The sequence below is a fragment of the Amaranthus tricolor genome, chromosome 9, assembly GCF_026212465.1.
Source record: "Amaranthus tricolor cultivar Red isolate AtriRed21 chromosome 9, ASM2621246v1, whole genome shotgun sequence".
In the NCBI taxonomy this organism is placed as follows: Eukaryota; Viridiplantae; Streptophyta; class Magnoliopsida; order Caryophyllales; family Amaranthaceae; genus Amaranthus; species Amaranthus tricolor.
In genome coordinates, this window is record NC_080055.1 from 19,703,252 (window position 1) to 19,725,336 (window position 22,085).

Below are 22,085 nucleotides of genomic sequence, written 5' to 3' on the forward strand. Positions count from 1 at the left end.
TTAACTTTAGTTTCAACTTATCTGGTACTTGTCTTTCCTTTCTGTTATGCAAATTAGTTTATTACAATTGAATGTGACTAACTTTTTTTTTATTACAGATGGTTCAGCAAGTCGTGATTTTTCACTCTTTCCATGGCCTAATTACATCCCGCATGTTCTTCCTCCGTACTTGTTTGATTGGATTGATGTTATAGGTGATGGAAATTGTGGATTTAGAGCTATTGTCGTCACAGAGTTGGGAGGCGAGGCATGACCTCTTTTTACGACATGCAATGTGTATGGAAATGCAAACGAATAGAGAGCAATACCTACGTGTGTATCTATCTGCAGAGACACTAGATAATGCTATATTCAGAATTGGTTCACATAGCAAGGGACCTGCACCGTTTATTAACTGGTTGGAAGCAACGATGGGATTGTACTTTGTAGTAACGTTTCTTAACATTGCCATTGCGTATTATGGTTCTGCTAATAGTAATCCCCACTATAACTGTTTATTTCTTCCAATAAGGAGAACAACGGGTGTGCATAGCGTAAATAAATTTATACATCTTTGTTGGGTGAGTAGAAATCATTATGTTCAACTTTTAATGAACGATGATTCATCTCCACTGCCACCACTCCAGCGATCATGGAGAGAAGCAGCTGACAATTCATGCAGACATTTAGAAACACATTTTCGCAGCAAGATTTCTCTTGGAAATAGATTATATGGGGGTACAACCACCACAAGGTAATAATACCGATGAAGATGCACTCAATTTAGATAGTCCATAGTACAATACTATATATTGATTTAAGAATTGTGTTTATTGTGTAATTATTTATGTTACCTTTGTATCTAGATAGCATTCAATATGTATAAATAAATATGTTATTAAAAAAATGTAAAAAACATTGTTGTAAATTAATAGAAACAATTCGAGTAGTTTAGAAATACAATACAACACCAACAAATAGTTTATAATTACAAACAAATGTCTATGAAGGATCATGCCCTCTAAAAGCTTGTCATTTGGCAAATAAATCTCTAACTTCTTCCATATAAAGATCAGCAGTCTGTCTTTTCCGGGGGGTCATATCCACATTAGAAGGCATCCTGAGCAGTGGCGCGATTCGACTAGGAAATTCATTTGCAAACTGTAAAAACAAAACAATGGTTTTAACAATAGACAACATTTAAGTAATGGAAATAGATAAATAGAAACACTAACGTATTCAACTCTGCTATCAGCTGCACCTAAACCAGCACTAGGTCCTTCGTCGGGGAGGAGAAATGGGTGGGAGGACACTCTAAACCAGTCAACATAATCAGGTTCAACCTCTGATGTAACAGATGCCCAACAAAGTGCTTGATCACCAACGTGGGCACATTAGGAGAACCTACTTTATGCCTCCGTGTAAATAGATGGAGAAGCAAAGGTCACGGAATAAGTATCCTGTGCCGGTCGCAATGCTTGGGTAGGTCTCATAGGAGGGGGGAATAACCTGTACAGAACCCAGCTGTCTGACTATCCTCTCAGGCAAATACAAACGTTGATGCTCCCTTTAGTGAAGTACCCCTTCCTTCGCAGCTTAGACATGGGCTCTCCCAATAGACCGGCTAGCGCAAGCTTCCACTCACCATCAGAAGGCTCAGCGGGGAGTGAACCTTCAATTCCAATACCTAAGATGTGTTGCACGTCGTGCAACATAATGGTCATCTCCCCCAGGGCATGTGGAAGGTGTTGGTAACCAGCTGCCACCTCTCCACAAAGGCCGTAATTAAAGCACTATCAATATGCTGGTGCATAATGTATGGCAGACGACCAAGGGGAGTGGCAGTTAAAACTCCGTACAGCTCATTAGACATATCTTGCAGTCTGATGGTCGCCTCCAGCGACTTCTTCCTAGTACGACACTCCAAAATCGGAGGCGTACGCTCAGAGCCCTCAAAAATAACCTTAGCTATGTGCCCCTCGTAGCTGGGTATCAACCTGACTTTCTTCTGCATGATAGTAAGCGCCTACCATACTAGGGCCCTGCCCCTGTAAACTTACCGGTATGCCCGCACATGACCGTCCAATCGACTGGCAGACCAATAGAGCCTTCGTAGTCATTATCCTCATCACTGGAGCCCCTCGAAGTACTCTATTGGCTAGTCTGGTCCTCAAAGTGAGTACGCACTTGGTGCAGCATAGTCGAACGTTAAGCCTGAGTATGTCTGGCCGCCTGTTCCCGCTTAGCCCACCTAGCAGAACCCGTAACCCTCCTCTCATGAGGATCCTCTCTTAGTAAGGTAGGCCTAGAACTATTTCTGCTCAACATGCCTCTAAACAAACCCTTTTCCTCTTTCTTGGTTACCAGCCATTTACTACAATTTTGATAATTTAATTAACTATTAATGATAAATTAAAATAATAAAATACTACGTTAAGTTAATTACATGAATAAAAAATAATAATTAATTAACATATTAATTCATGATTAGCAAACAATTACTTAATTAACATTAATAAATTCCCGACACTAAAATGAATATCAAATTAATTTTAATTACATTAATAATATTAATTTAATAAAAATTTAATAATATAAATTATTAATAAATAGTATAATTCATACATATAAACTAATAAACATTTATAAATAATAATTATTAAATTAATAAGTTAAATTACTAAACATTTAATTAATATATTATACGGATATTTCATGCTATACCACTGAGTTTCTTCGAAATTCACCATATACCACACGAAATTTTCTAATTCACCATATATCATTGAGTTTACGTCCGTTAGCACAAAATACCATTAATGACAAAATCCGTTAGTGTGCCGTTTGTGGTAAATTAATAATTCACCATATACCATTTACTTTTTTTATTTTCATTAAATACCATTTTTTTAAAAATATACCCGTTGAAATTATGATAAACAAAAGAAGTGTCATTCAAACCAAGTAGTTAACATTTAGTTCAAAAACAACTTGACAATAAACAATGTTCACCAAAAAAATGACACTAAACAATGCTAAGTAGTAGCTTTTCTCTTCCCCCTAGTGTTGCCTTGCTGTGAAGAGGAAGCTGCATGTGCTGTCTTCTTTGATGATGCCTTTTTTGCCTTGCATGTCACTGCATTGTGGCCTAGTTCTTTGCATAGGCTGCATTTGTTATTCTTATGCCTCTTTCCTTTTTTTGCCTCATGAGCAGCTCTTCTCCTTTGCTTAGGTGGTCTGCCAACATTTCTTTTCCCTTGGGGTGGTGCAATTTCTGGCACATCTAGTGAACGCCAGTGAGTTGGATCAGCCATGGGGTGGATGTGGTCTCCATAAGTGAGTTTGTAAGCAACCCCCTTGTAGAAAGGTGAGACAAAGTCCCTAGGATCAAGTCTCTGGTTGTAAATAACCCTTAGCCCATGCTTGCAAGGGATCCCTGATCCTTGCCATTTCCCACACCCACAAGTCATATTTCCAAGGGTGACAGGGAACTTGACATGGCCATCCCTCACCTCAAACTCTCCACCACCAGCTGCAGTGACATGGAAAAACCTAGAATCATCAGTCCTAGTCGCCAGCACCCCCTTTGCATGCTCTGTTAGATCATTAGGTTCCATGCTTACTCCTTTATCGAACCTGGAACCCATCCTTTTCATGCACCAATTCCTGACATCTTAATTATTCAAAAAACCAAAAAAAAAAAAATCACAGTATGCAACAACAATTTTTTTGCATTTAAATAAGCAAAACAGGGACACAAATTTACCTTCCAGCAATGTCAACACAGGCATGTCCCTGTTGACCTTTGTTATTGCATTGAATGACTCCACGAAGTTTGTTGTGTTATGATCACAACAAACTGTCCTGTCAAACATATGCACACTCCACTGCTCTTCTACATTTTTGAGATAGTCATATGCTGCTGCATCAAAATGTTTTATCTTGGACATAGCTTTTTCAAAAACGTACTCATTGTAGGCATTTGCCGCAATCCAAAACATCTTATGAAATGCTGCCCCACTCCATCCTGCAGCCTTGTAATTTGGCAGCATATTCTCCTTATAGCTCTTGGGAATACCTCAAACAATGCTGATTCAACTCCCTAAAAAACAAGACTAAGTTAATAAACAGCAGCATAATCTCAAATCAAAGACAAATAAGAAACTTACCCTCATCCTGTCACTAATAAAAGTCCAGTCATCCTTCTGAGATTCATATTGTGCAAACAAGCACCTCAAGTTTCTGAAAAAATAAGTCCAGGAATCTATGCTCTCTATGTCAACAATCCCATAGGCTAACACAAAGATCTCATTATTCCCATCTATTGCAATTGCAGTGAGCATAACCCCTTTGTAATACCCACTTAAATGTGCACCATCTATTCCTATGATAGGTCTACAACCACCTAAGAATCCTTTAACTTGAGCTGCAAAAGATATGAAACATGCCTTAAATTGCAAACTGTCAGTCCATGTAACCAGAGCATAAGACCCAGGATTTGTGGACTTCATCATTTCAGCATACTTTGGAAGAGCTGGATAGGACTCAGCAAACCCACCATGTAATTGCTCCCTCGCTAAACTCTTCACTTTGTATAACAATCTCAACTTCACATGGATCTTGTACCTTTCCATGCACAGCCTCTGCAATGAATCAACTGGGACATCTAGGTTTGCCTCTAAGTCTTGTATCAATTGTCTGCATAGCCATGCTAAAGAGACCATAGGATTCTCTTCCAGCCTCCCACAAGTTGCATGCTCTCCTTCTAGCTTTTTTATGGCCCAACTGACTTTGTCCCTTAGAACTGAAGCTTGAATCCTCCAAGTGCAATCCCTCATCAAACACCTTGCTATGTACCTCTTACTGTCAACATGGTCAACTGAAACAGAGAAGCCCTCTTGTATGCAGTAATCTCTGAATACATCTAGAAACTGTGTTTTGGTTTAAAATATCAACCACTCCTCATGCACAATGGATCCAAATGGTAATTGAGACTAGATTTTACCATTTTTGTACATTTTGTCTAACACATGAGACCCATCTAAGTAATCCTCACTGTCCAACTCCATATCAGAATCAGCCTCAACATCAGAAGCTTCATAATCACCATCTTCACTATCATCAGAAGGCCAAGCATCAGACTCAACATCAATTTCTTCAACCACTCTTTGGGTTTTCTTGCCCCTAGTGTTGATATGTCTCCCTGCTGCAGTTTTCTTGCCAACATCAAGGCCAAACTTAACAGCAGTGCTTCTAGGCACCCTCCACTCTTTGGGTTTAAGCCTGGTTTGTTCTTGGCTAGGATGCTGTTGGGTTGACTGTGCAGGGGGTATTTTCTTCTTCTTTGGAGTAAGCTTTTTTCTTCTTGGAGGGTTACTTGATTGAGATGGTTAACGTTGTGAGGATTGAGGTTGTGAGGGTTGAGGTTGTTGGGATTGAGGACTTGAGGGTTGAAGTTGTGAATCTCCTGGGAAAACCTCATCTGCTGCTGGGGTAACAAACACTCTTACATATTCAATCCCATCATCATCAACATTCAAAACAGGGACCTCTACAGCCACAGTATATGCCTGCTGGGTCAAAAGCTGCTCCTCAGCTTTTGCTTCCTCCGCCAGCCTTCTGTTCTCTTCCTCCATTAGCCTAATATTTTCAGCCCTGTTCTTCAAAGTTTTTGCCCAACTAGCTTCTGCACACTGAAACACAAGGGATGGTGTTTCTGTCTCTTCTATAAACACTTCAATTTCACTATTCCCTTCATTCTACTCCCACATTTTTAACATTGCCCCATCATCAACTAACTCTAACTTACGATTTGTTCTAGGTTTAGTGACAAACAGGGTGAAGTATTTAGGGAGATATACATTCTGTTTCACTGAATCCTCAAACATATACTCAATTAACTCCATCAAATTGGTCTTATCAGTGTCATCCACCCTCACATCAAAAGTACCCCCTGAAGCACGAACTAACAACAACAATGTACTCATCCTAACAACAACATTTACTAAAAAAACATTACATCACAATCCAAATTATAAATTGCATAAAAAACAAAAACACATCACTTTAGCATAATTCAAATTCGCATGCAACTTATCACACTTAACCCTAACCCTAACTCAATTTTGCAAAAAAAAAAAAATACAAAATCAGAACTCGAAATGCAAATGGATAAGGATAGGTACCTTGCGTATGCTTAATCCACCGAATTAGCGAACTTTGTGCGAAATTCAGTCACGACCACCTGTGTTTGGGTTCTAAATCACTTCACAAACTTGCAATTCACTTTACACAAATCGATTTTAAGGTTTTTAAAGATTTTTGATGGATTTTAAGGGTTTTAGATCAATGTAGACGAATACAAAGTTTCTTGAATGGAGAAGAAGAAAGATGAACGATCATTTTTTTGAGGAAATACGTTGTGTTTGGGGAAGTCAAGCCTAACAATGACGCCTGTTCAATGCGTAAGGGCATACTGGTAATTTACCACATACGGCACACTGACGGCAATTGTCATTAATGGTATTCTGCGCTAACGGACGTAAACTCAATGGTATATGGTGAATTAGAAAATTTCGTGTGGTATATGGTGAATTTCGAAGAAACTCAGTGGTATATCATGAAATATCTGTATATTATATTAGTTAATAATTATGAATTTATTATTATTATTATTATTATTATTATTATTATTATATTATTATTATTATTATTATTATTATTATTAATTTTTGAAAAAAAAAATAATAATATTAAAATAATTATTATTAACAAATACTCCCTCCGTTCTTTTTTGATCTTCCACTTTGGGTTTTTCACACATATTAAGAAAGATAGAATCTTTGGGTTGTAGTGGGTATTATTTTAATTAAATAGTAGTGTGAAGTAATGATTGTATTGGAAGTATGAGGTTGTAGTGTGTATTATTTTAATTAAATAGTAGTGTGAAGTAATGATTGTATTGAAAGTATGAGAGAGAAAATAATTATCAATAAAAGAAAAGGGGTACATTAAAAGAAAAGGGGGGGTTTTAAGTGGTAAAAGTGGGATAAAAACTTTCTAAAAATAGAAAGTATTCTAAAGTGGAAAAACTTTTGAAACTACCCGTTATAGTAATGTGGAAGATCAAAAAAGAACGGAGGGAGTATAATTTATCAACATAAATATTAATAATTATTAATTAATAACATAAAACGCAAAAATAAAAAAAAAGAGACGCAGTCGCGCACGACCCAACCGCGAAGGAGCCGCACAAAACGCGCGACTGGACCGCGGCTCAGTCGCGCATTTCACGCGACTGAGCCGCGGTCCAGTCGCGCGTTTTGTGCGACTGAGCCGCGGTTGGGTCGCGTGCGACTGCTTGCCTCCTTGGTATATTTGTTTATTGGAATTTTAGAACGAGATGCGATTAGAAATTAGCTCGAATTGTTGTTCGCGATTTGAATTTTTTAGCTTTAGCTCCACAAATTTTAAGTTTTGATTTAGTGTTTTTAGAGTGATAAAAGTGTTATTGAGTGAGATTGAAGTGTTTTATACAAATTTAAGTCTAAGGGCATTTTCGTCATTTCAATTAAATAGGGGTAGCGATAAAATGAAAAAGATGGCGAAGTTTAAGAATTGGGTTTTGTTATTGTCAGTTTTACTTCTTCCTTGTTTTAATTTTTTTCTTAAACCTTAATTTAATGATCTACAATAATTGATAAATTTTAATCACCATATGTCCATATGTTAATGCTTTACTTTGAGACGAGTTTATATAATTAATTAATTAATTTTTTTAATTAATCACTTTAATATTATAAATGATTATTTTTGAGTTTATAATTGATCCCCCTAAAACAATATAAATATAATCACTTTAAAACTATAGGTGATCAGTTTAAGGTAATAAGTGATCAATTTAAGATATCATCATCACTATCGTATCCAATGTATTCTGTTCATAAGAAACTATTATAATCAAGATCTGGGGAGGAAAGGAAGAAGGCAATCCATATCCATAAAGAAGGATGCGGTAAAAGAGTCCATCAGCAAACATACAAGCTTGGCCAGGTAAACGAGAGAGTATCAATAGTCTAAGACGTGTATAAGGCGCCTCCAACTACTCATATCCCTGGCCAGGTCCTCAGAGAGGTGTAACCCATGCATCCTAGGTCTTCCTCGACTTTTTTTACCCTCCACTATGATGTTTTTAATCCTCCTCACGAGGGCGCCAAAAGTCTATTTCTGCATATGTCCAAACCTTCTCAATATATATTTTTCACGCATCTTTGCAGAATTAGGGGTAACCCCTAGTTTCTCTCTAAACTACTAATTCCTGTAACTATTCATCATTGTGTGCCGCACATTCACCTTAAGACAATAAGTGTAGATTAGGTTAGCAAAATTGAGATAGATTCACTATGAGACCGTCTCATTTGAGAATTTGTGAATTACCTCCATATATACTATTAGCAAATATTGGATGCATTGCATATGCTTTATATAGGAGTGCATTTCATATGACCTACTCTTATGAAAGACTGTCTCTTGATGGTTTTTAAAACAAAAAGTTCATATATTAGTTTATATGTTAATAATTTATATTGTTCGGTTATTTAACCTATATATGAGGCGCATCTCACATTGAGGCCATCTTATACAAAAATTAGTGATTAATTCAAGTTTTCATTTAAGACGAACTTAGTGTGAGACAATTTTAATTGAGCCAAATAGTCCAACTAAATTAATTATAACATTTATTTTTATACTTAAAATAAAAGTATTAATACTAAACATGCATTTAGTTATTTAAACGAGTCACATTAAATTTATTTCATTTTAGGATGGTTATACCAAAGTTGGTCCATTATTGATTATAGGTTGTAGTGCAAATTTAACTTCAAATTACATTTGGATGATCTAAGTCCTTTAGAAACTGTTTTGACTTTGAAATAAAGTACCTCAAGACTATTTTAAAAAATAAAATTTTGAAACACTATTCCAAAAAAAGAAAAAAAAGGGAAAGATGCCAAAAGTTGTAATAATTCACATAATTTCAAAATCTTATTATTAATTATAATTAATTTTTTGAAAAAGAAAATTCATAACTACATACACACCCTGCTACACTCTCATACTGCAAAATGTAATAATACAAAAACCAGAGAAAATCTTTTCTCTTCTGTACTCCAAACTCCAAACTCCAAACTCCAAACTTTCTCTGACTTCCTTTCTTTCATTCATTACTCTCTGTACACTAAACAATCCCCAAAAGATAAAAATAAAATAAAAATTAATTATTTTAATGTCAAGGGTATTGGAAGAACATGATTACATAGGTTTATCAGAGGTTCCTTCACATGAACAAACCTCTGACAAACCCAAAAATTCAGCTTTTTGTGATCAGAAAAACAGCAAAAGTCTCAACTTTAAAGCTACTGAACTTAGGCTTGGATTACCAGGCTCTGAATCTGAATCTGATTCTGAATTCCCTAAAAGAGTTCTTCTTGCATATGATAATCAAGAAGTTCATGATGATCAAAATAATAAAAATAATGAAAATGGGTTTAATTTTAAAGTTTGTAAGATTAACAGTAATTTAGTTTCTGGGGCTAAAAGGGGTTTTTCTGATGCCATGAATAGAGGTTCAAATAACTGGGTTTTGTCTGAAAATGGTGGATCTCATTCTACTTCTTTGAAAAATGGTTGTAACGATGATAAGAATTTGCAGAATTCCTCTGTTTCTGCTCAGGCTGCTTCTGTTCCTGCTTCTTCCAAGTAATTTTTCTTTATCCTTTTTTTCAGTTTCTTTATCATATTTATTTTCTTACCATGTTGTACAGAGTTGGCAAAATTTTCTCCTTCCTTAATCATTTTTTTGCATCTTATAAAATTTTCTTATGTAAGAAGATACTTCATATAAATATTCCACTTTAAACAAGTGATGGCTGAAATTGAAACTCTTAACCTCTTATCACGTTATTTTAATACATTTTAAAAAAAACAACTCAATAAAAAAAACTTAAAACTTAAGTTGCTCAGTATATATTAATATGACATCTTAAAGTTTGCAAAATTTTCTTTATCCTTTATCCATAATCTTCTCTTTTATAGAAGTATTATTAAAGTTTAAGTAGATAGTTATATTATAATACATACTATTATTATATATTGTATTCATTTTGATTAAGTCAACTAAAAAAAATTAAGTTTATGATTTTGACCCATCGTAATTTTATATTTTATTATTATAAAATTTTATTTACAAAGCTCCTCGTGATGAGGATATTATTCTGCTTTTCTTAAATTTTATTTACTGAATTAGGTACTTAAGTTAAATTTTATTTGTCATTTATCATATTGATCGGGTACCTTTTAATTTGATAAGAGCAAATTTTAAGTTACTAAAAGTATTCATGGAAAAGGGGTAATATTTATTTTATAAATGGAAAAGGGGTAATATTTATTTTATAAATGGAAAAGGGTAATTAGAGAGGAATTTTGTAGGAAAATTGAATAGTACTAGTAGATATCATCAGGTGAATTAAAGTACAAAAATTAACAAGCTATTAATTCTTGGTGATTTGCTGACTTGTGCCAATGAGAGACAGACACGTGTCATAGCTAGTCAATTAGTATTCCATACGAATAAGAATTGATTAGGCAGATAAGGTGGGAAAGATCACAATTCTTAAAATGAGAAAGTAGTTTGTAAGACTATCTATATTGGACCGATCTATGTTTATTTAGTGTATTAAATTGATTACTTACATTTTTAAAGTAATTAATTAGACATATAGACTAATTATATGAGTTCGTCACATAATGAGACGGTCTCATACAAAATGAGCTCGGTGAGGATAATTACTCCTTCCATCCTTAGTCTTTGCTATGTCAACAAAAAAAGTCTCGCACGATTTTATTTAATGTTGCAAACTCAAATAAACGGATTGTTTTCATTAAATTGCTTGTCAGAGCTCCCATGGACATGAAGACTCAGACCATGTACAAACTGTGCACTACTCTGGTTGGTCAGCTAAATGTGTTTATGTGTGTGTGCGCGTGCGTGTAACAGGACACAGGTTGTAGGATGGCCACCAATCAGATCATTTCGGAAGAACTCGATGGCTAGTAATGCACAAAAAAACAATGACAATAAAGACTCTAAGTCGGAATCAGAGTGCTTGTTTGTGAAAGTAAGTATGGATGGTGCCCCCTACCTACGCAAAATCAATCTCGGAACTTATGGAGGTTATGTTGAGCTCGCCTCAGCCCTCGAGAAGATGTTCTGTGGCTTCCGAATGGGTGTGATCTCTATGCATTACTTTCATTTGCCACCTTAATATGATACTTTCTACAAAATATGTTTGATTTATTTTGGTGGAACACCGTTAAACAAAAATTCTAACGCCTTAATCCTAACAATATAAGATCGGATAGGATGCCTATCTTGTTATGCTAATTGTTTTTTATCTTGATGACCTTTGATGTACCTGTTAGGCCATGACAATTCGTTACATAATCATTTTGTGGGCCCACTCGTGGGACACACCCACGGGGCACTTGTGGGCTCGAGCCCACAAATCCTCGGGTAATTAGCGTTAACTTGCATACACACTTGATGAGGTTTACTCTTTCCCAAAACAATACGGTAATAAAAAGATTACCCACCAAGCATTATATGCAAGTCCACAACCCAATATTTTAGTGATGTGAGTTCTTCCTCACACGTAAAGAGTTACCCATCAAGCTCTAATGAGGTCATTGGAGCTTGATATTGTTGACTAATTATCCATGTCTTCATTGTCTTTTGGTTGATTTTTCAGATATTTATGATGATGTTCATTGCATTTTTCTACTTTACTGGTAAAAAGTTAACACAATTTAGCAACTTTTTTCCCTTTGAGTTGAACACTTTTCTATCCTTCCATCACTCTCAAGATGATTATTAGCTTTTCTGATTGACTTTGGTTTCATAATCCCCAACTATTAATAAAATCAGACTCATGGGCATTCTTGGCCCTAGGCAAGGTGGATAATTGCCTGGAGTCTAGAGCTAAAAAGGCGCCCAATGCTTTATTTGCAATTTATAGTTATTTTGCTAAACATCCATTTCTTTCAGTTGTTGCGAGTTCAACTCAACTCTTCTGACCATATTAGATCCATTAACTTGCTAGTCGTACTAAAGAACAAACCCGTATTCATGTCAAGTAGCTTATATAGTTTGCATGGTTACGTAGGTCAAGCGGATTTCACTAAGGGTAGATTGATTGACAAACTTTGCCATTCTGAATTTGTTCTCACCTATGAAGACAAGGATGCTGACTGGATGCTAGTTGGCGATGTTCCTTGGAAGTAAGTAATTAGCTCATTGATCTTCATGTTACGTATGTTTGTTCGATATTGATAACGACATTAATTCATCTTGCAGCATGTTTAAGGACACTTGTAGAAGGCTGAGGATCATGAAGAGTTCCGATGCAGTCGGACTAGGTAACACTAAACATGAATTATATCCATCAAACTCGATTATTTCCTTTCGAATATAAGTAAATATTGAAATGGATGAACACTTACCTTGTTTCCTCTTGCAGCAACAAGAGCTAGTGAGGAATAAGTTCCGACAGAATTTACAACTATCTTTCCGCTGGAACATTCTCGTGTAGCTCGAGATAAGCCAGTTCACAGACACCGTATCTTTGAATTGCGACAAGTAAAAGTCGAAGAATGTATGTTATGTACAGAAGACAACCGAAGCATGTCATCTTGATTGTCTTTGCTGAATAGTTGAGCTGAGTAGCCCTCGGCAGTTATGGTACTAGATTGTTAAAAGTTTGCTTAAAAACTCATCGTGTATTAAAGACCCTTTTATGTTCTCGTTCTAGTTTGTAAACTCCTGACTTTATGTTTGAAGTATGTTCTTGTTTATGACTTTCGAGATTTATGTTTTCTTTCCCGTGCTATTCCAATGTATATAGATTGGCTCGAGTTCTAAGAACTTGAGTCTTAAGTTCTCGTTTTTGAAAATGTGATCAGTAAGTTAGCAATAAAATGAAGGGTTAAGTCGATAGAAGTGAAACAAAGACGGAATGCAATGCATTGAAACGTCCCACATAGTATTCAAATTAGGGTAAGATGTCATGAAAGGGTATTGAGTTGAAAATGAGAAACAGGAACACAACACAAGTTTGATTGGTTAGTTTGAGACTTTGTTGTCGAGTTCATAATGAAATGTCTTCCGATAGGCATAGTTTCATATGAACATTATTCTCGTTAATTTGTAGAGCAATGCGCTCAAGTAAACAACTTGACGACAAAATGTTACAAACATAAAAAAGATAACGAGAACCAAAAACGCGGATATTATTTAAAACAGAAAGGAGAAATCCATTCTCTAAATAGTTTGAAATTGCAAGAGTGAACAATGTGTAACAACATAAATAAATGTTCAAGATTAGAGGTTTTTTTTATTGTTAGAGCAAGAGCCAAATCACCCGGAGGTAAATTTGGTCACATTATAGTTCATTCTTTAACATGCACTTATTTATATGGTTGACTGTGTTTTGTTCATAAAAACCTTGATCTTATTTTGCTTGTGTGTGTATATTATAATTATTTACCTTCTTTTACACCTTTTCGCATCATTTGAGGGTTTAAGATCCTTTTCTTTTAATTGAAATCAAAGGTTTGGTTGTTTTCTAGGGGTATTGAGTGAGAAAACACTTAAAGTTTGGTAGAGGAGAGATGGTAGAAGTGAATGTGTATAGAAGGCTTGTTGAAGCTATTGGGGTTTATTGAAATCTTTGGTGAGAGAAAATCAATAGGTATACAAAAGATGGAGACTTTGTTAATGAATTATCAAGAGAGAAATATTGCTTGTTAACAATGGTGGAAGAGCAAAGACTAGAGCTAATAACTTTGTTATTGAAGGCTGAAAAATCTAGCAAAAGCTACCAAGTGTACTAGCAATGGTGATGAAATATCATCTATGAAGGGTGGTAAGATTATTGATAAGAGTCCATCTATGAAAGATGGAAAAGCAATTGAGAAAATCCCATCTAATAAAGGCATCCATGAGAAAAATGGTGTTAAGGGGCACAAGTGGGATATGGAGATGAAGTGTGCTATCATTGCCACAAAGAGAGGCCATATCTAATACACTTGCAACAAATAGAAGAAAGACCTTCTAAACTTAAAGCTTTTAAAGGAGATGAGGAATCTAACTATGAAGGTTAGTAATGGAGAGAATCTCAAATGGAAGAAGAGAGAAGTTCTATTTGAGAAGGTGAAAAAGGTAACAACTTTGAAGAAATGAGTTGCAAAGAAGGGTGAGCTCCTAAACAATGAAGATGAGGGTTAAATGACGACGGCCAAATCTTATATTGATGATGGTCATGGGCTAATAGCCAAGCATAATGATGATGGAGATTGTGTGTTTGATTTCGTACATTCATATTGTATTTTAATAGACAAATAGTTGTTTATTAGAGTGGTGGCTTGTGAACATAAGATGTGACTTTGCCTAGTGGTGAGAAATTGAGGTTGAGGTCACCAGAGGCGAACATTTGAAATTCACAATAGCATAGTGAAAAAGCTTAAGAGTGAGAGATACATACCTAAGATGATGAGGAATTTAATCTCATCGAGGAGATTGGAGATGAAGGGATACACAAGGAAGAACTTCAAGTGATGGAGTCTTGAAGGTGGCTAAAGGGTGGTTAGTGCACTTAAAGGTGTAATGAGCAACAATGGCTATGTATTGCTAATGACTAGAGGCTTACATCATGTTGAGAGGGGTGCAAGACACATGTCAACAAGAAGGGTTACATGTGTTGATTGTGACTACCAAGATAAGCGGTGCACGAAGAAATGTGAAGATGAGTTTAGTCTTGAACAAAAGACAAGAGCCAGATGAGTAGGGGTGATACTTGATGATGGAGGTAGATTAGGTCTTGAGGGGCAGATTGTTAGAACAAAAGCCAAATTCTGTTTATTTCACGAATTTCCTAAACTAAAAATAAGTAATTTGACACAAAAATTTAAGTAAACTAATATTTAAAACTCCATATTTTGTGAATTTTACTATATTATACCTTTTAAGCGTTCGAAACCGTCTTTATCAATCATTCAAGAAATTAAGGACTATTAATATTTGATGATCTCAATGCCATAAAGATGATTCCACCTATAGTCGAGGTTGAGGGTAGAAAGTACACAACTTTACCCCTATTATACCCTTGTTAATGATAACAAAGAAATTGTATTACATAATTTATTTCATGGTCTCAAAATGCATATATTGTTTTTCTAAAAAATATTCCTTTGTGAAGCAGATTAATGACCAATGACAATTCAATTTGATAGGTTAAATCAGTATGATACTGGCAACATACTCCCTATATTTATAAATTTAGTGATATGGTTATATTCATATTTGCAGATAGACGGATAGACTAGCATTCTTTGCCTATATCACCCACAAATGCAATCTGTATCTTCATCTCATCTATACAGCAGAACAGACTAGCAGGTAATGTTGCAAACAAAGTTATTTCTGTAGTCATAGTCATAGTCAACAATCTAGTATTCCGCCCAAATCAGGGTTCGGACCGGGATGAAGATAGCGGACATATCATACCTGTGCACCCTATAAGGAGTTATTTCCGTGAAGAATATAAATATACATAAATGCCTCAGAAATACCTTTACAAAAAAGGTTTTTCATGTTTTCCTCCAACTAAAAATACAATTTGAAGATGTATTGTCATTGACTCTAGTCTCTACATCAGACTTCTCTCCATAAGACCAGTATTGTTGGAACATGAGCTATAAGATGATTACAAAATACAAAGGCATTAAAACCAAAACAAAAACTGCCTTTAAAATGATATAACAAACCTGAAACTTGATAGAATTAAGTCCCACCAATCTGAAGAGGTTAATCCATGATTTTCTCCATTATGCTACGATTTAATAAGTTATTTTCTACGCTTCATGCTTCAGATTGTTCGGTGTTTGAGCTTTCGGTTTTCTCACCGAGGGTAAATCGAGTAAACCTCCGAACTTTAATGTTCTCCCCTAGTGCAGCAACAGTTTGTTTGACTAGGTCCTTCACTAGGAGCTTGTCGTCTTTAATGAAGGGTTGCTCCAAAAGAGCGAGTTCTCCAAGTCTCTTTGAAATTCTTCCTTCGACGATTTTCTCCCTGATATTCTCGGGCTTTGACAAAATGTCTTCTCTCTGCATCTCGATCTCTTTTTCCTTGCTCACGATACTTTCAGGTATATCCTCAATGGATACGTAATCAACTTGTGGGCAAGCGGCAACTTGCATAGCTAAGTCATCCACCAATTCCTTGAAATTTTCACTTCTACCCACAAAGTCAGTTTCACAGTTAACTTCAATAAGCACCCCAATGCGAGCATCGTGAATGTAGGACCCGATTCTCCCCTCGGCTGCAAGTCGGCTCGACTTCTTTTCTGCGCTGGATAGACCCTTCTTTCTAAGATACTCTTGAGCTTTCTCGAGGTCCCCTCCAGTTTCAGCAAGTGCCTTTTTGCAATCCATCATGCCTGCTCCTGTTTCTTCACGTAGTTGTTTAACTAAGGCAGCGGAAACAGCTACTGTTGGTGCCCTGCATAAGCCATTGAAGACCATGAGATAACTAGAAGTTGCATACAAGATTACAAGTTAACAGATGTGATTGCCGTTGATCAGTCACAAAAGCATAACTGAACTCTTTTTCCTGATTGTAGAATATATTGATCATTAACTTCATGTAAGATCCCTAAAATCTCAATTTGTGAATAATGTTCTCTTATCTTCCATATAACTTCCTTAGGACTTGGGAGATATGAAACCAATTTTATCTGATCCTAAAATAAAAAGGTTTACTCTCGTTATAGAGAATAAAGAAAGGATGAAACAGTATGTTTGCACCTAAACATAAAGAAAAGATGAAACAATATGTTTGCATCCTAATGGCTGGTTTGATTGTTGATACTAAATGGTGGTAATGAAAATGATTTGTAGTGTAATTTTTCATAAAATATATCATGTCATTCTCACAGTGAAACTTCAATCACAAAAAGTTTTTGTTCACAATTTTCCATTACCATCTAATATCACTTCTTTAAATAATAATGCATTTCATAGCAAATGGGCATTACCATTAAAATTGGTAACGGATTTACCAATTAGAATTATAATACTTTTTCATCACCATTCACACCATTTAATACAGACAACCAAACAGGCCACAGTGGCATTGCAGCTATGCTAGACAACACTAACATCAAATACAAATTGAACCTGAATATTTTCAAGGAAAATTCAATGTTCAATGGGAAATAAATATCATTTTGATTAGAACATGTATTTAGTTGTGGTCGTTGTTCATCAGAGGCCTTCAAACAAGGAAAATTCAACGTTCAATGGGAAATAAAGAAGGCTAGATGCTGCAGTGAACGCTTGCAGGGAGCAAAAGAAGCCAGTAAACCAAAGCCCTCCAGTATCTAATGCATATTATTTGTTACATCAATAGACAGACAATACACCACACACAAAGAGCCATTGAATGTACTTTCTACATCCACAATAGATAGTCAAATACAATGTTAGGATGATCTACTTTCTAAATTGGCAGGCCATTATTGTTTGGATTTCATGATTTTCCACTGCTATATAGGGTCTCTTTGTAACATCGTGATTTATAACGCATCCTTAGTTAAAATTAGTTGGGAGGGAGACAAGACAACTCATTTTTATGTTACTTGGACTCGGAAGTGATGTTGGATACTGGTACGTGTCCAAGTGTAGAATACGTTTAAATATTCAATTTTACGCCTAAAATGAAATGTCTAAGTGTCATACCAATGTCTGAGGATCACGGACACGGGTATGAAGCAAAATGAAAAGTCCGAGTAACATGTCTGATTTAGGACAAAGATTACCAAATAGAAGCTAACAAGAGGAATTTAATGGCAACAACTTACTTCTCAACTGGTTTTGCCGTTTCACCAGCAGCAACTTGCTCTTTTTCTGGCGCAGGAGCAGCTTTTGCTGCAGTCTGGGCAGCTACCTCAGCTGCAAAATTTTCGGATTTCTTCTCCAATCCCTCACCAAGATTGTACCTCACGAACCTGTTCACTTTAATATTTTCACCAATTGTTGCAATAGTCTGCTTCACCCAGTCTTTAACAGCCACCTTATCATCCTTGATGTATGGCTGCTCGAGTAAAGCCAAATCTCCAAGCCTCTTGTTAACCCTCCCTTCAACAATTTTTGCGCGGATTTGCTCAGGTTTTGATAAAAGATCTTCCTTTTGCATCTCAATTTCTGTTTCTTTATCCACAATTTCTTTTGGAACATCATCGGTAGAAAGATATTCTACTTGAGGGCATGCAGCAACTTGCATGGCTAGGTCATCAACAAGCTCCCGGAAAATCTCACCTCGAGCAACAAAATCGGTCTCACAGTTCACCTCAATTAGAATACCGATCCTGCTGTCATGAATATAGGCACCAATTCTCCCCTCAGCGGTAGTTCTGCTAGCTTTCTTATCGGCACTCGCTAGTCCTTTCTTTCTGAGATACTCCTGTGCCTTAACAATGTCACCTCCCGTCTCGGATAGAGCCTTTTTGCAATCCATCATCCCTGCTCCTGTTTCGTCTCGTAACTGTTTTACAAGAGCGGGGGATATAGTTGCTGCATTTATGAATAAGGAGCATTAGGAAAATGTGAAGTTGTTTACTCATAAGGAAAAAAAGAAAATGATGCAGAAATGAGATGACAAATTGACAATCAAAAGAGCAAATATGAGCAATTGTACATGATGAAAAATCGCTGGAAGATGAAGTTTGATATATTACTTATCTGGCTTCAGAAAGGCCAAAAGAGTAACATTAACACAAGAATATATTTTTGAAAAAGAAAAAAAAACCCAGCACTTAGTGACTTCAGTCAATTCAAAGCTTCAGAAGATTGTCACCAGAGTAATTTAAGTTCAAAAGCAAGAGGTGTTCAAAACAAACTCGAGTCAACCCGACCCGAAACACCTGACCCAAAGTTAACCTGATGACCCGAATGAACACCTCTAATCAAAGTATAAATCATTTTGCTATGAAATGCTGTTATACAAATACAATGCATACTTCTAAGCTCAAAAGGTCTTAATAATGTTCCCTATCCTTTTTAATACCCAGCAAACTTTAACTCATTAGAAACAAACAGAAGGGAAATTTTAGCCAATTTTCTAAAATGGCCACTTTATAAACACAAAGAACCACCATTACCATGATACTACAGACCTTTAGAGGTGCTTCCTTGAGGAGATGATCCATTTTCTCCTGCAGTTGAGCCGTTGATACTCCCATTTCCCTCAGGAGTAGTCTCTACACTAGCTTGAGTTTCTGCTACCACTTCTTGGCTAGGAGGAGACGCCTCGCTTTTCACCTCTTCATTTTCAATTGAAGATTCAGGGGGCATTGGTGTTGCAACCTCCTCTTCTGCACTTGAAGCACTGACATTCTGATCTCCCTCAGGAGCGGATGCCTCCACTTTGGCTTCATCAACGGGAATTTCCACTGGTGAATCCTCTTCTACATCAAGAGTCTCAGTTTGAGTTTCGGTAGATACATCGTTCACTGTAGTTGCATCAACAGATACATCTTCTGCCATAGTTGTTTCAGGAGGTGCATCTTCTTCTACAGTTGTTTCAACAGGTGCATCTTCTGCCGTAGTTGTTTCAGCACGTGCATCTTCTACTGTAGTTGTTTCAGCAGATACATCTGATGTTGTTATCTCAGCGGACACTTCTTCCTCGGCCTTTTCTCTGACATCCAAAAATGCAGCAATATCCTTGTTTCTACGGAAAGCCATGACAAAAGGGTTGGTTGCTGTATGAACAACGCCCTGGTTCAATGTCGTATCTACCGTTTGCTTATCTTCATCTTTCTTCATGGTTAAAGTAACCGTGCCTCTTGTAATACGCAACACACGGACATTAACTTCTTGTCCGACCTCTAATGATGTATTTCCCATAACGTTCGCAAAACCATCATCCGGTTCCTCTGAAGTAGGCAAGAAACCTTCCTCACCCTCAGGAAGAGATATAAAAGCACCAGAGCGTGCTAAATTTTTTACGGTGCCCACAAGATCCTGACCTAAGACAAACTTGGTTTTCTTAACTTCACCCCTCTTCTGAGAACTTTTATTCAGGCCACCTCGTCTAGGTGCTCTAGATTTTTCGCCACTCCCATCTTTCTTTGGCTGAGGCTTATTGCTGCTATCATCATCACGCATTGAAAGGGATATCCTCCCAGTCTCATCATTCACTTCAACTAATCTCACCTTAACCTCTTGGCCTACGGAAACCACATCATTTACATCCTTTACAAAGCTATCACTTAACATGGAAACGTGCACCAAACCATCTGTGAAAGCTCCAAAATCGACAAAAGCACCAAAAGGAAGTATCGACCTTACTTTCCCGGTAAACATGGCCCCAGGTACTAACTCCTCTTTCTTAACAGGTGGCATCTCACTCTTCCTACCTTGCCTTCGCTTGGCTTGAGAAGGAGCAGCACTCACATCAGCTTTAGCAGAAGGTTCCTCGTTCGTCTCACCTTCTCCAGGTCCAGCAGATGCTTCATCTGCAACCGATGAGCCTTGTTCCTCTACTGCTACATCTGTCCCTGCGGCTGATAATCTTTGGATTCTCGAGCACCCATTTCTCAATCGATGGAAAACCGCGGTACTATGTGGAAAAGCTACGAAAAATTTCTGGGAGGATAATAACAATCTCGTCGGGTTTCCAGAAGAATTGTATCTGGTAATCCATTTGCCCTTCCTTGTTGTAAAGACATTTCCATGAGTAAACGAAATATTGCTCACCGAACAAGGAATTACAGGCGTCATTTTGGCTAGTGCATAAAGTTATGATCTTATGCTGAAGTTAATATCATCTATAAACCTGCAATGCAATGACCAATGATCCTCAGCAGGCATCCAAGACCCTCTTATACAAAAATTCAAAACTGTAAATCACTCCTAACATCACAGAATAATGCATATATTCAATCACATTTTTATCATTTTGATGCCATCATGACTTAATTTTCTTCCAATATGAATACTTCGTTCTTCATCTTGCACCATAGGGTGCATAACAATGGCGTACAACCAAAAGCCCTACTCCCTCCTATTCGCTTCAAATGTCCCATTTGAAATTTTGCACTGTATTTTATTCTTAATCTATCTATAAATTAAAACATAGTCAAATTACATCTCAATGTAAAAGGTTATGAATATCAACTTTTTTTTTTAATGATTTTTAATTATGCACAATCAAAAACATTTAGGGTTAAATTAGTGCATCGGCAAGTGTGAAATTAGAAATAGGACATTTAAAGTGAATATGAGAGAGTATAAAACTAGCTTTCAACATAAGGAAAACTGATTATGTTTTATTTAACATTGAATATTTTGATTATAGTTGAAACATGCTAACCAAAGCAAAACAAACAAACCCTTTTGTCTTAATTGCATAATTTATAAAAGCTACCATATTTTACAACATTTCATGAATCTAAACTGTCACAAAAATAAGTTATTCCTTACAAGAAATGAAAAAAGTGTCTAAATCACCAATTTCCCCTATAATCAATCTCATTTTGATATTACAATGGACATATGCTAGAGGAACATTCATATAACATTAACCCAGATAAAAGAATTGATAAAAAGGGATAGAAACTGTTAAAGATGAGGTTTTTGAATAAAAGGCTCAAACCAATAAAAATTACAAATTTTAATACAAAAACAATTAAAGTTCAAACTAAAAATTAAACAACAAAAATAGCTTCCAAATAGAAACATAAAAATTCACAAAAAACCCAGAATGAAAAGCACAAGATAATCCCATAATAGTTAAAGAAGCATAAATTATAAAGCACGGAAAGATAGAATTACATTGCATAAATGGGAGGAAGTATTAAGAAAAAAGCACAAACCTAATTTACTGAAGCAAAGACTAGAATTCAGAAAAAAGGATAACTCAGAAAAATAAAGATGAGTTTGTGTTGTGTGGAAGTGATTGAGAAAAAGGAAATGAAAGGCGGGGTTTCAA

General features: G+C 36.1%; 2 protein-coding genes across 2 annotated transcripts in view; one reads left to right on the forward strand and one right to left on the reverse strand.

Annotated features, from left to right (window-relative positions):
- Nucleotides 1–8,989: 8,989 nt before the first annotated feature.
- On the forward strand, nt 8,990–12,904 carry LOC130824616 (auxin-responsive protein IAA27-like). Its single transcript, XM_057689691.1, has 5 exons — nt 8,990–9,738; nt 11,036–11,265; nt 12,201–12,315; nt 12,392–12,453; nt 12,555–12,904. Exons 1-5 carry the CDS (start codon nt 9,266–9,268, stop codon nt 12,575–12,577), a joined length of 903 nt encoding a protein of 300 aa, XP_057545674.1. The 5' UTR covers nt 8,990–9,265; the 3' UTR covers nt 12,578–12,904.
- A 2,713-nt stretch (nt 12,905–15,617) lies between these two features.
- Nucleotides 15,618–22,085, reverse strand: part of LOC130824617 (polyprotein of EF-Ts, chloroplastic) — a 6,488-nt gene continuing 20 nt past the window's right edge. The window contains exons 1-4 of the mRNA XM_057689692.1: nt 21,970–22,085; nt 19,267–20,930; nt 17,953–18,664; nt 15,618–16,592 (exon numbers count right to left, since the gene is read on the reverse strand). The exon at nt 21,970–22,085 is cut by the window's right edge and continues 20 nt beyond it. Coding sequence (XP_057545675.1) covers nt 15,953–16,592; nt 17,953–18,664; nt 19,267–20,875 — 2,961 coding nt within the window. The 5' untranslated portion in view covers nt 20,876–20,930; nt 21,970–22,085 and the 3' untranslated portion in view covers nt 15,618–15,952. The remainder of the gene's footprint in view (nt 16,593–17,952; nt 18,665–19,266; nt 20,931–21,969) is intronic.

Excerpts from the sequence above, each read along its gene's own strand:
- LOC130824616 (XM_057689691.1), top strand. The coding sequence starts at position 9,266 with ATGTCAAGGGTATTGGAAGAACATGATTACATAGGTTTATCAGAGGTT. Across the intron at positions 11,266-12,200 it reads GTTCTGTGGCTTCCGAATGG|GTCAAGCGGATTTCACTAAG; the intron begins GTGTGATCTCTA and ends ATGGTTACGTAG. Across the intron at positions 12,316-12,391 it reads GTTGGCGATGTTCCTTGGAA|CATGTTTAAGGACACTTGTA; the intron begins GTAAGTAATTAG and ends TTCATCTTGCAG.